The sequence below is a fragment of the Fukomys damarensis genome, unplaced genomic scaffold (genome assembly GCF_012274545.1).
Source record: "Fukomys damarensis isolate Sample0158 unplaced genomic scaffold, DMR_v1.0_HiC HiC_scaffold_32, whole genome shotgun sequence".
Taxonomy (NCBI): Eukaryota; Metazoa; Chordata; class Mammalia; order Rodentia; family Bathyergidae; genus Fukomys; species Fukomys damarensis.
This window is the reverse complement of record NW_022900944.1, coordinates 17,116,524-17,128,950: the sequence shown is the minus strand read 5'-3', so window position 1 is coordinate 17,128,950 and position 12,427 is coordinate 17,116,524. Positions and strand designations below refer to the sequence as shown.

The following is a 12,427-nucleotide window of genomic DNA, read 5'->3' as shown; positions in this document are numbered from 1 at the left end:
TAATAACACAAAGCTAGTATTTTCAGTATGCTGTAATTTAAAATATTAGAAATACTGAAAGTATGGGGAAAAAAATGAGAACCAAGACCTGTCACGTAAAGGTACAAGATCCCAATGATAAATGTAACTGTACTGTATACCTAAAATGTACCAATAAACTCCATAAAAAATCCTGAAAATTATATCCTTATTTATCAAGTAGTTTGAACTGGACCTTCCTGTTGTATTATTTAAAATAAGGAGAGTTGGGGCCGCGGATTTAGTTCAGTGGTACCACCACCTGCCTTGCAAAAGCAAGGTCCCGAGTTTGATACCCGGTATCAAAAAAAAAAAAAAAAAAAAAAAAAAAAAAAAGAGGGTCATTTCTGTACTGTGGCGATTGTCCTCCTAAATTCAGATCAGCTACCAAAATTTTATCCTTTGTACTTTTAATGCCTTGAAATTAACAGTTCTTTTCATGTGAAGGCTTTTGCAATCATCTCTTCCTGAGTCACATTCATCTTTTTGTCACAAACCCTTCTTACACCAGGTTTGCCTTCACTAAGCTTCTCTGGCTGTGGACAACTGCTTCTTGTACAGCAGCAACACCAACAGCCCTAGTTAACTATTGTTAGTAACACTGATCTGAACCCTGCTTAAGTTTTTGGCACAGTTGGGTCTTGCTCTGCTGTGCAGCCCAGGACCCTCAATGTTGAAATCTGGATGCCAACTTCAGTTATCGCCTTCATCTGAGCTTGCTGCTTTAAAGAGCTTAACATCAACCAATTCATAGCTTTTTTTTTTTGTACTGGGGATCGAGCTCTGGATCTTGTGCTTGCTTTCGAGGCAGGCTCAGTGCTACTGAACTATATCCCAAGCCCTCTCAGTGCCTTTTGAAAGGATGAAACCAGCTTGCATCCTTGTAATTAGCTTTATTCTAAACCGGGCGTGATGGTGCATGCCTATAATCCCAGCACTCGGGAGGCTGAGGCAGGAGGATTGCTGTGAGTTCGAGACCAGCCTGGGCTACATAGCAAATTCCAGGTCAGTCTCAACTACATAGTGAGATCCTGTCTCAAAAAACAAAACAAAACAAAAGCAAACAAACAAAAAAAACCCTTTATTCTAATGCAGCAACAGCCCCAGCCTGCCAGCCAAAACGTTGGGTTTTTAATTTCATCAAATTAGAAGTAAACATTCCTTCTCAATCATTAATGGCTGTTTCTTCTAGTGCAAAATTTAAAAGATGGGAAAAAAATTTTTTGTCTTGTTTGAGCACTGGAGATCGAACTCCAAGACCTTGGCACTCTCAAGGTCATCAGTCTTTTTTGATATGGCTCATAATGTAGGCTTACCCACTTACTAGTCCAATTGTTTGAATACAGGAAGACTAAAAATTACATCTTTGGATTTTGTTTTTTTGGTACCGGGGATCGAACTCTGGTCCTTACGCTTGCAAAGCAGGGAGCGGAACCACTGAGCTAAATCCCTGGCCCCACACCTTTGGGTTTTTATGAGGAAATATGAAAGTGACAATTTCACCAGATTTAGTCCATAACTTTAGTGTATGATAAATTGATATTCAATATACAATGCAATGTCACAATCTGGACAGTAGTAGTCTATGAATGCCTTTTGCAGTTTTATTTTTTTGGTACTGGGGATAGAATTTTATATTGTACACTTGCCAGGCAGGCGGTGGCACCAGAGCTAAATCCCCAGCTCTGCACTGTCATTTTTTGAATACTGTCTTCTTGGCCTTTCCTTTTTACCTGTGGGCAGTATAACTTCAACAAAGTATCTACCCTCTGAAGGTAAGAGTGAAGACATCAATGATAGACATTGGTTGGTGTTCCACTACCCTGTAGTTTTGATTTGGTCTACTGGACCTTAATCTAAATAGTAAATGACAGGATAACTTGTTAAATGTCAGTCACTTCTGTCAATACCAAGAATTATAATCATTGACCATTACTAGAATTATTGTTTTGTTTCTTTAAAGATCATTTCTATATTATGGATAACTAACAAGAAAATGTCTTTTCACTGTACATCAGTTTTCCCCTCTGATGGGCTAACATTTCTCCCTAAGTTTTTTCTTTTGCAGATCTTCTGGTACTAGTGCTTGCTTCAGCAGCACACATACTAAAATTGGATCAATCTTCTGGCACTTCTTTCCTATTCAGTCTGTGTCCCAAACGTGTCCATCTTGTAAAATATCAGACAGTGGAGAAATATACAAATTGTCTATAATAAGACGATGTCTCATGTTCAAAAGTGGTTTCATCGAGTCAAAACAATTCGTGTACCCATGTAACAGTCTTTATATTTGTCAAATACTGTGCCCTCTCCAATGTAAATTAAGACTGCATATATCCAGATTTGGATTCACAAAACATGTAAGATTGGATATCACATGTTGCTCTTTTTAAAAGCATAAATTAAATCCATCCCAATTGACCCTTACATAGCATTAGACTTTCGTCATTGATGAAAGTGCAGTAGAAAGCTTATGAGATGTGCTTAGATTCAAGTAGCACTGCAAAAATTATCTACAAAATGAATATAACATTTCAATAAAGTAAAACACTTATGACATCACTTTACTGAAAAGGTTTCAATACAATCTTCCTTAGACCAATACCACTTACATATTGGCTTATATATAATTCCTTGTAGGCTACATAGAAAAAAAAACTGCATTACTTGGTTTCCAGTCCAAATGTAAAAAACTTCCCTATAATTCCAGAAGGCTTTGATTGGTCAGCATATTAGTTTTTATTGTATTCAAATTAATATACATATCTGGCTCTGTATCCTGTCTAAATGACAAATTTACACCAGGTGTATTGGTGAACGGAAACTTAGGAAGAGTAGGCATTGGATTTTCCAAATTAAGTTCAACAAATTCTCTGAATGGTATGAAGCTTCATTCTCAGAATGAAATCCATCATCTGATACTTCTAAAAAATCATCTTCAGGTTCACTATGACTTCCTGATTCATTAATCAACAATTCTTCACCAGTACTGTCCTCTGGTTCAAACAGTTTAGGTGGTAACTAAAATGCAGAATAGAAAAAGATCATTTATCGCAAATGGAATAATATTAATGAGCATATTATTGTGAAATAAAAGTAACAAAAATATATCTAATATACTTATAAGTTGTTATACAGTGGAGCACAAAATTAATTTTTCACAAATAAAACATAAATTAGTAAAAGAAAATCACAACTTATTAGATTTCACTTGAAATAAATATCAAAGGCAAATACATTCTAAACAAAAAGTATGAAAGATAGTCGATATAAAACAAACGTTTGAACATATCTCATGCAAATAAGAATCAGCTGGTTGAAACGACACCTGCCCAAGTGACGCTTGAGGTAGAAAAGTTAAGTGGAAGCCAGGTGTGGCGGTGCACACCTGGGAGGCTGAGGCAGGGTCGCTGTGAGTTCAAGGCCAGCCCACTACATAGTGAGAACCTGTCTCAAAAAAAAAAAAGTTAAGTGACTAGCTAATGTGCACCTAGGAGCTAACTGCTGTGATCTGTGATCCCCATTTTTCCACCACCCCCCGTTTTTTTTTTGGTACCGGGGATTGAACGTAGGACCATCATGCACTTGCAAGGCAGGCATCAGAACCACTAAACTAAATCCCCGGCCCCTCCACTTAATCATACACAATTTTACTTCCAGCACTGTCATTTTTTAAAATTTTGTTGTCATCTTTAATTCCTTGTGATTATCACTTCTGTGAACCATCACAATTTCCATCTCTACTAGAAAAGGAGGCAACAAGTGTGCCCTTCGCTCTATTTGTGAGCTAAATAATAGATGCTTACTAAGAACCAATCACTAGCAGATCTTGAATCATGTAATAGATCAATTCATAACATACATCTTTTTTTGTGTAAGGACCGTGAGTTAAAGAGACAGCAACAAAAGTTTATATGGCCTTTTTAGTTAAAAATCTTGCAACTGCATTTTCAGCAATATTGTTGGGAGACTGGATTTAAGTAAATGGTGAATGAAACTCAAGCATATTGGAAAACTGTTGCAAAGACTATGGGTACCTTAAAAAAAATTTCTTCATAACATAATTAAATTTTAATCAATTTCTGTGAGCTGCTGATCCAACCTCACCCCAAACTAAATGAAGCTTTTCCCAAGGAATGCTGGCTTCAAAACAGTATTGCTCATAGGGGCTAGAACAGTGTTGGGAGATAATTGAATGAATATGTCAAATTAGGATGTGCACATGGTCCAAAGATAATTCTTGGGAATTCAGATTCCCTTCTTTCAATAACCTTTAAAAGTCTTTCTAAAGAATAAGGTTCCAGGGTTGGGGATTTAATTCTGTGGTTCTGCCACCTTACAAGTGCAGGGACCTGAGTTCAATCCCCACTACCAAAAAAGAATAAGGTTCCAGAGGAAGCGTTATACAATTTATTTTATAACAGCCAGTACACCAATTCATCAAAATAGCAGCAACCATTCTATTAAGTGTTTTAGTTTTTCTTTTTAAATGCATGTATTTCATAAATCTTTTCATTGAGGACTGTAAAATGTTTATAAACTTAGGTTATCAACTAAAACAAACTCAAGGCAACATAAAACATTCTGCTTTTTTTTGGGGGGGGTATCGGGGATTGAACTTAGGACCTTGTGCTTGCAAAGCAGGTGGCAACACCACTGAGCTAAACCCCCGGCCCACATTTTGCCTCTTTATTAGTTGTATATATATCCCTCAAATTTGAAAAATGATGATAAAATGCCCAATTAGCCAGTTGTGGTGATGTACACCTCTAATCTCAGCACTAGGGAGGCTAAGGTAGGAGAATCACCCTGAGTTGAAGCCAGCTTGAACTACTTAGTGAGATCATGTCTCAAAAAACAAACAAACAAACAAAATCACTTCTTAGCCGGAGTGGTGGGACGTGGTGGTGCATGCCTGCAATCCCAGCACTCGGGAGGCTGAGGTAGGAGGATCGCTGTGAGTTTGAGACCAGCCTGAGCTATACAGTGAGTTCCAGGTCAGTCTCAACTACATAGTGAGACCCTTTCTCAAAAACAAAAAACAAAAAACAAAAATCACTTCTTGGCCTTTGGGCTAAGATCAAGTGAAAAAACAAACAAACAAAAAAAGGCCAATTAATGACAGAATTGGATTCCCATTTTCAGTCCCCAACACTGCAAAGCCTTACCTTAATAATCTTCAAATTCTTGATCAAATAAATCTGACAAATGATGTTCTCTAAGAAAAACACCCTTCCATTTTAATCCTAAGAAGAAAAACATTCACACAGGGAAATCAGTGAACAGAAAATTTATCATTAAATCTCATAATTTTCTCTTATGTCCTCATCCACATACATTAATCACAACAAGTCATGATGTGAACAGCAGTGGAAAGTTTAATCATTGGACATTTGTACTTTCAGCTTATTCTGAAACTCTATTCATAAAGTTTGTTTTCATTGTTTAGCCTTTTAAAAAACATGCGATACATTTTTATGAACTTCAAATCTCTAACGTTCAACCTAGGTAAGGCCTCCACTTTCACAGTATTTAGGAAAAAAAACTCAGGATGAAGATTATCTCAAGTGTATCGCTATCTGCTTTGTTTTTTGTTTTGGTACCAGGGATCGAACTCGGGTCCTTGTGCTTGTGAGGCAGGCAATGGAACCACTGAGCTAAATCCCCGGCCCTCTATCTGCTTTGTTGAAGTCACCTTTGTAGCACACAGCCTGACAGAAAAAGAGAATTACAATAAAGAAGTAGTTATTCTTTGCTTTATATGCAATGCTTACTTTTGGAATTAGACAAGAGATATCCAACTATTAGAAGAATTAAAACTTTAAAGGAAAAGAAGTAGGATTATTTCTGTTATAATAATGAGCTTGACAGTAGTGATGAAGAGAACAGAACTGAAGATTCTCATTGGCCAGGCGTGGTGGGTGCACACCTGTGATCCCAGCACTCTGGAAGGCTGAGGCAGAGGACATCAAGTTTGAGCCCAGTCTGGTCAACATAGTAAGACTCTGTCTCGAAAGATTTTTTAAAAATAGGTTGGGCACACAGCTCAGTATGAAGGCTGTGGGTTCAATTCCCAGCACTATAAAACCAAACCACAAGTCTTAGGAAGCAATTCATATTCTACCATTTAGGGACATTCTGTTTCCTTGGCACTGTCCAACTTTTGCTGATGAAGGTCAGAGGCCCACACAGAGGAGGAAAAGAAGTATTCAGTAAAATGTACTCATCATACTAGATTAAAAAAAAAAAAAATCAGGCTTGGGGGGAGTCTGAGTGCCTCAGTGTACCTTCAGTCCATCCTTGGCATTTATCTGTACAACTGCATAAGCAACTGGAGTTTATTAGTTGGAAAACTCTGAACAGGAAGTTCAACCTTTCCAGGTTAGCACTCCAGAAAATAACAGGTGTAGCACTACTACAATTCTACTCAGTTTAGTTCCAGTCAGCTTCTCCAAATACTTCCTAGAAAAATGAAAAAGGCTCCAAGAACCAGGGTTGATGGTGCACACCCTATAATCCCAGCACTTGGGAGACTGAGGCAGGAAGAGCCATGAGTTTGAGGCCAGCCTGAGCTATAGTGAAATTAGAACTAGCCTAGACTTCATAGCAAGACACTGTCTCAAAAAACATCAAACACATAAACATCCACAAACACAGGATAAAATAGAGAAGACTATTAAAAAAAAAAAAAAGTCTAACAGTGTGGTAGCTGGGCTCCAAGTCAGTCCCCAGTGACCTGCAACACCTCCTGGTATTCACCTCTGGTGCCCTTTCCTCCGCCAGTGCTCTAGCACCGTGACCTAGAATAAGGCAGGTGTGATGGTACAGTCTTCCTAGACCAACTGTCAAGTTTCCAAAAACAAACTTCTAATTGGCCCCTTTCTCCAGGAAAGCCAGATGATGGCTTCAAAAACACTCAGCCTATGAAGAGGTTCACGTGGCAGAGAACTCAAATCTGGTCACCAAAGCGGGGTGTGGTGGCGCATGCCTGTAATCCCACTCGGGAGGCTGAGGCAGGAGGATTGCTGTGAGTTCGAGACCAGCCTGGGCTACATAGTGAGTTCCAGGTCAGTCCCAACTAGTGAGACCCCATCTCAACCCACCCCCCAAATCTGGTCATCAAAATTTCAACACTTCATGGTTTTGTGTAACAAAAGCTCAAAGGATGAAAAACTCAGCAAAATATGACTCAGTTATAACAAGAGCAAATGAAAAGTTCTAACAGACTGTCCAAGAATCTGACAAAAGAGCCTATGTGAAACAAGCAAACACACTAATCCTAGATAGCAAAACTATTGGGAGAAGTAATGTTTGAAAATCCTGTCACCCAGTGTAAAGGCACACACCTGTGATCCCAGCTCTCTGGAGGCTGGGACCATGAGATCACAAAGGATGGCTGAGTTCTGGACCAGCCTGGGAGTGGAAGGCCAGCCTGAACTACATGGTGAGACCCTGTCTCAAAACAAAACAAAAAGTTATTTTAAAACCCCGTAACTGGTCAATAAGCATTTTTCCAAGTGGCCAATAAGATTCTATACCATAAAATAGGTAATTTGATCTCACTAAAGCCTTTAGAAATTCATTTTTTACCGGAAACAGACCTTCATTTATTTCCAAGTCACTGCTATAGTTCAGGCATATTTAATACATTTAAAAAAGAAAGATGATACACTACCTTTCCTGCATTTTTCAAACAATTATTTTCCAAGTTCCACATGTCTTTTCCCAGCGCCTTCAAAAGCATAATTCCTAAAAAAGATATTTTCCTTTAAAATTCTTCTCTGCAATGGTCAATGCCTCTGGCAGTAACACTACCTTTAGTGAAACTTATATATCCTCATTTAAGTACTCAATAATCACAACAGTTCATTATGTGAACAGCAGTGAAAAGGTTTAATCACTGGATATGAAGTCACTAGAGAAAGCAAGGATAGCAGAGATACACTGCATATCAAATAACTGGTTTGGCCGCCACCTGCCTCGCAGGTGCAAGGTCCCGAGTTCGATTCCAGATAGTCCCCCCAAAAAAAATCAAACTGAGAACCTCAATATCACCAATAAAGCAAAGTAACCCAAAAAAGGAACAAAACAGTTGTACTACCTACCTCCCTGTCCCAAATACTCGAAGAATATCTATAGCAGCCACCCCTTCTGGCTTCCAGAGTTGGTTATTTAATAGGTCTATCCGACGATGGTGAACCTTTTAGGGATTCCAATGATACAAATAGCCTGCTGCAGTCACGAGTCCCTTAGGTTCACCACCACAGCTCTGTGCTATTTTAATAAATCTACTCTGCTGAAAAGCAGTTCTCAATAACTCATTTACAAATAACTAAAAGAATGTTGTCAGGCTGGGTACAACCACGGTGCACTCTTACATCTGCCGCCTCCAAGACTTGTCACAAAATAAAAAGTTCTGAGGGCTGGGGATTTAGCTCAGTGGTTCCAGTGCCTGCCTTGCAAGAGCAAGGTCCTAAGTTCGATCCCAGGTACTGCATAAATAAATAAATAAAATAAATAAATAAATAGTAAAAGTGAAAAGCTCTGGGGATATAGCTCAGTTCTAGAATCCTTGCCTTGAATGCGCAACACCAAGTTCAATTGCCAACATCACCAAAAAAAAAAAAAAAGGTTAAACCTGGTTATGACCTAGCAAATCCACTCTTAGGTATTAAGAAAAATAAAAATTTAATTTATACCCACGCAAAAATTTGTATATTAATATTCACAGTATTCGGCCGGGGATTTAGCTCAGTGGTGCTGAGCCGGCTTTGCAAGTGCAAGGTCCTAAGGTCACCGCTCCCCCATTCACAGTATTATTCTATAGAGGCAAAACAAACAAAACAACAAACCCTGTTTAAAAAATCCAAATGTTCACCAATTGATGAATAGAGCGTAGCATGCCCTCTAATATAGTACAATTCAACAAAAATACATGAAATACCAATACACATTAAGCATGGATGAACTAAGAGTCCAGTCACAAAATTCCATGTATTAGTTCATGATTAACTCTGTATTAAGTACCCATTAACAGGCAAATCCACAGACAGAAAATAAATCAGATTTGTCCAAGGACTGCAGGGAGAGAGGTACTAAGAAAGCTTCTTTTACGGGGGTGGTGAAAACGTTCTGAAACTGGCCAGCCCCAGGTACCTGGTCTCGGAAGTCTGAGATGAGACAAACTCGAGTTCCAGTTCAAGGTAAGCCTGGGGAAAAACACAGAGACAGCTCATCTCAAAAAACGAATTGTTCTAAAATTGATTGGGACAACTCGCTCAAATCTAATCATATACTAAAAGCCATCGAAACTTTAAATCTCTAACTGCAGAGTGCTAAGAACTATGCACAAAACTGTTACAACAAAAATATAAAACAAGTGTGGTGAAGGACACCTGCAATCCCAGCAGAGGCGCAGCAGCTGGATGGCAAGTGGAAACCCAGCCTGGGCCACCTAACTGACTTAGCTAATTTTCAAAATTTAAAAAGAAGCCTGGGAATGCAGCTCAGTGCAAAGGTCCCCGGGTTCAATACCCGCAACACACAAAGCAACGGTATTTTAAACCACGTCCTGTTTTCTGCTGAATATTTTAACAACAAAGCAAACATGTTGTGCCCAGCACCTCCCCTGGAGACCAATGCTTTCCCCCAAAGCTCCAAGATGTATTACTAAAAATTGCGTACAAAAACAAAAATGCTGGCACTTATATACGTGATAGTACATATCAATTATTTTGCCCGGCGTGGTGGCACACATCTGTAATCCCAGCACTTGGGAGGCTGAGGCTAGAAGGATCGCCGCGAGTTCGAGGCCAGCCAGGGCTACATAGTGAGGTCAAAGCCCATCGAGACCCTGTGTCAAAAGAAAAAAACAAAAACCCAAAATAAAAAAAGCTTCAGTTCGATCACCCCATCCCTTCTCTGAGACCTCTATGACTGCACTTACCTTACTCGATTTCCCTCACTTCTCCCATCGCGGCAAGGCTCCCTGCATTAACAATTGGTGCATCCTCCGTCTCCCCTGGAGTCACAGACATGTCGCCAAACACCCCAACAACTCGTCTATCACTCCCCAGCACAGCGCTGCAAGGAAAAACACAAGAAAACGATTCTGACCTCATTCACTTCGGCTCGATTGCCTCCCACATTTCTTAAGCCTCACGTTTTATTCGACCCCCTCCATCCTTTTCTCCCCTTACGCTCGTCTCAGGGATCGCCGCCGGGGGCCCATCGGCATGCCCCGGATTCGACTCACTTCTGATTCTGCCTCTCCGATTCGGATTTTGACGCTCTGCCTCACTGAAAGCGCGATGGCGCGGGATAGATCCGGACGTGAACGACCAGACTAAAAACACCTCTAACACACAGCACCAGCCACGTTGCAGCCGAACCCTGAAGGCTTCAGGGGCGCGGTTCCGTGAACCGGCCTTTCCGATTGGCTGTCGCTACACGACGTGCCTATGATTGGCTAGAGCATCGCGCGTAAAGGGCGGAGTTCCGGGCCTCTAAAGCCCGCCTTTCTTGATAAATATAGGTCGTAGCAGCCCAGTCAGCGGGTGGAACTAACCACATGGTGACTCAATCTGTCGTGGGAATCTCGAAGGTGGACCCCACGTGACGAGATGACCCGAAGCTGCTCTGCAGTGGGCTGCAGCACCCGAGACACCGTGCTGAGTCGCGAGCGCGGCCTCTCCTTCCACCAGTGCGTGTGAAAGCAGGATCGGCACCACCAACTCCACGGAGGGCCTGGCGGTCGCGGGGCAGAGGCGGGGGATGGGCGGGGTGAGGCGCCGTCCGTGTGACGTGCTAGCGTAGGGCGGGGAGTGGTAGTGGGGACCCCGAAGTTAGGTTACTTCTGGCTCCCCTCGATTGTGGATTGTGAGCGCTGTCCTCTGACCCGCTTGTCCGGTGGCCTTTGAGGTTCCTTTATCGGAGTCCTGGTTCCCTGTGGTGGTCTTGGGGTCTAACGTGAGGTGTCTGGAAGACAGGGAAGTAGGGAGAGTGATTGCACTCGTAGCGCTTCCGTGGCAGAACTTACTTTCTTCGGAAACAGGAGTATGGATCGAATTTTTCGCCTCTACTGCCTAAAGTTTCAGATTGTTTGCTCTCAGCCCATATCCACAAAGCCGGTCCGATTCTGGCTAGATGTGGTTGGTCATGGCAAGGAAATTTCATCTGGCTCAAGAGTGGGGTAGAATTTGAGATCAGTCTAAACTGAATTCGTGGCACCCGGTGGTGTAAGGTCATTGAAGTACAATGTTTAAAGCGATGTTGTAAAGTAGAGGTGTGGGTAGGATTAATTCTCACACAAACGGCGGCACAGGCAGAGGTACCCTGGCAAGATGTTAATATGATTAAGAGTTAAGCCAAGAGGAAGCATTTGTATGAGAAGAAACAAACAAAAATGAATTTCAAGGGTATGAATGGGAGGAGGGAGCCACTTAAAGTAGGAATTGTGTGCAACGTGCAGATAAAATGTAGCGAAGCATACCTTGGAGACAAATTACCAAAAAACTTTAAATGCCAGATTAAGGAGTTTCGATCTTGCGTGGCTGTCTTTGCAAGTCGTTGTTGTTTTTAATGAGTCTGATCCCTGTATATATGCTATAATTGCATTCTTTTTTGTTTTGTTTTGTTTTTTTGGAGACAAGGTCTCACTATGTAGTTGAGACTGACCTGGAACTCACTACATAGCCCAGGCTGGTCTCGAACTCACAGTGATCCTCCTGCCTCAGCCTCCCGAGTACTGGGATTACAGGCGTTCACCACCACGCCCGGCCCTATAATTATATTCTTGTTTATCTCCTGAGACTTAGTCCTCAATTACAGAGTTCTCTTTGTTATTTTATTAATGGATCGGTACTGAAACTCGAACCCAGGACCTTATCACTGAGCTACTATAAGTCACTAAATTGCTCAGGCCAGCCACAAATTTATGATCCTCTTAGTCTCACAATGCTAGGATTACGGGCATTTGCCACCACCCCCATCTACCAGCCAATTTTTGATGGTTCCTTGGATGGTTAGAAATTATACCTATTCTGTGTAAAAGCTGCTTTGCAAATAAACGCCATTAGCTAAGAAAAGTGCAGTGAAATGAAGTAAGTAGATCTGCCTTACCTTTATTGGCAAAGCAATTTCCTGTCCTTTTCATCAAGTATCATGACTTTTCTCAGGAAAGAACAAATTTGGGTAATTCTTTACAGTTTAAAAAGTGCTTTTCAGAGTCACGAGTGGGGTACACGCCTGTACACCCAACACCAGAGAAGCAGTGGTAGGAGTCTTGCTGTGACTTAAGGCCAGCCTGAACTACACAGGGAGACCCTGTAGCAACCCTCCCCCCACTCAGAGGTCTTTTGAGTGCATTTATAGCCTCACGTATTCTTTTTTTTTTTTTTTTTTTATTTTG

At 41.0% G+C, this 12,427-nt stretch overlaps 1 protein-coding gene and 1 long non-coding RNA gene across 4 annotated transcripts in view; one reads left to right on the top strand and one right to left on the bottom strand.

Annotated features, from left to right (window-relative positions):
* Positions 1-2,591: 2,591 nt before the first annotated feature.
* Positions 2,592-10,532, bottom strand: LOC104865438. Of its 3 annotated transcripts, none has more exons than XR_781151.3 (6): positions 10,274-10,532; positions 9,965-10,101; positions 9,175-9,227; positions 7,694-8,218; positions 5,187-5,264; positions 2,592-3,039 (listed from the first exon to the last, which is right to left on the bottom strand). It is a non-coding gene; the product is annotated as an uncharacterized LOC104865438 (long non-coding RNA). The 3 variants fall into 3 exon arrangements; XR_781150.3 differs by having other exon boundaries at positions 2,595-3,039; positions 7,694-7,767; positions 8,722-9,227; XR_781152.3 differs by having other exon boundaries at positions 2,606-3,039; positions 7,694-7,767.
* An 84-nt stretch (positions 10,533-10,616) lies between these two features.
* Positions 10,617-12,427, top strand: part of Thap9 (THAP domain containing 9) — a 16,488-nt gene continuing 14,677 nt past the window's right edge. Inside the window, exon 1 of the mRNA XM_010628947.3 lies at positions 10,617-10,720. Within this exon, the coding sequence (XP_010627249.1) occupies positions 10,641-10,720 (80 nt within the window). The 5' untranslated portion in view covers positions 10,617-10,640. The remainder of the gene's footprint in view (positions 10,721-12,427) is intronic.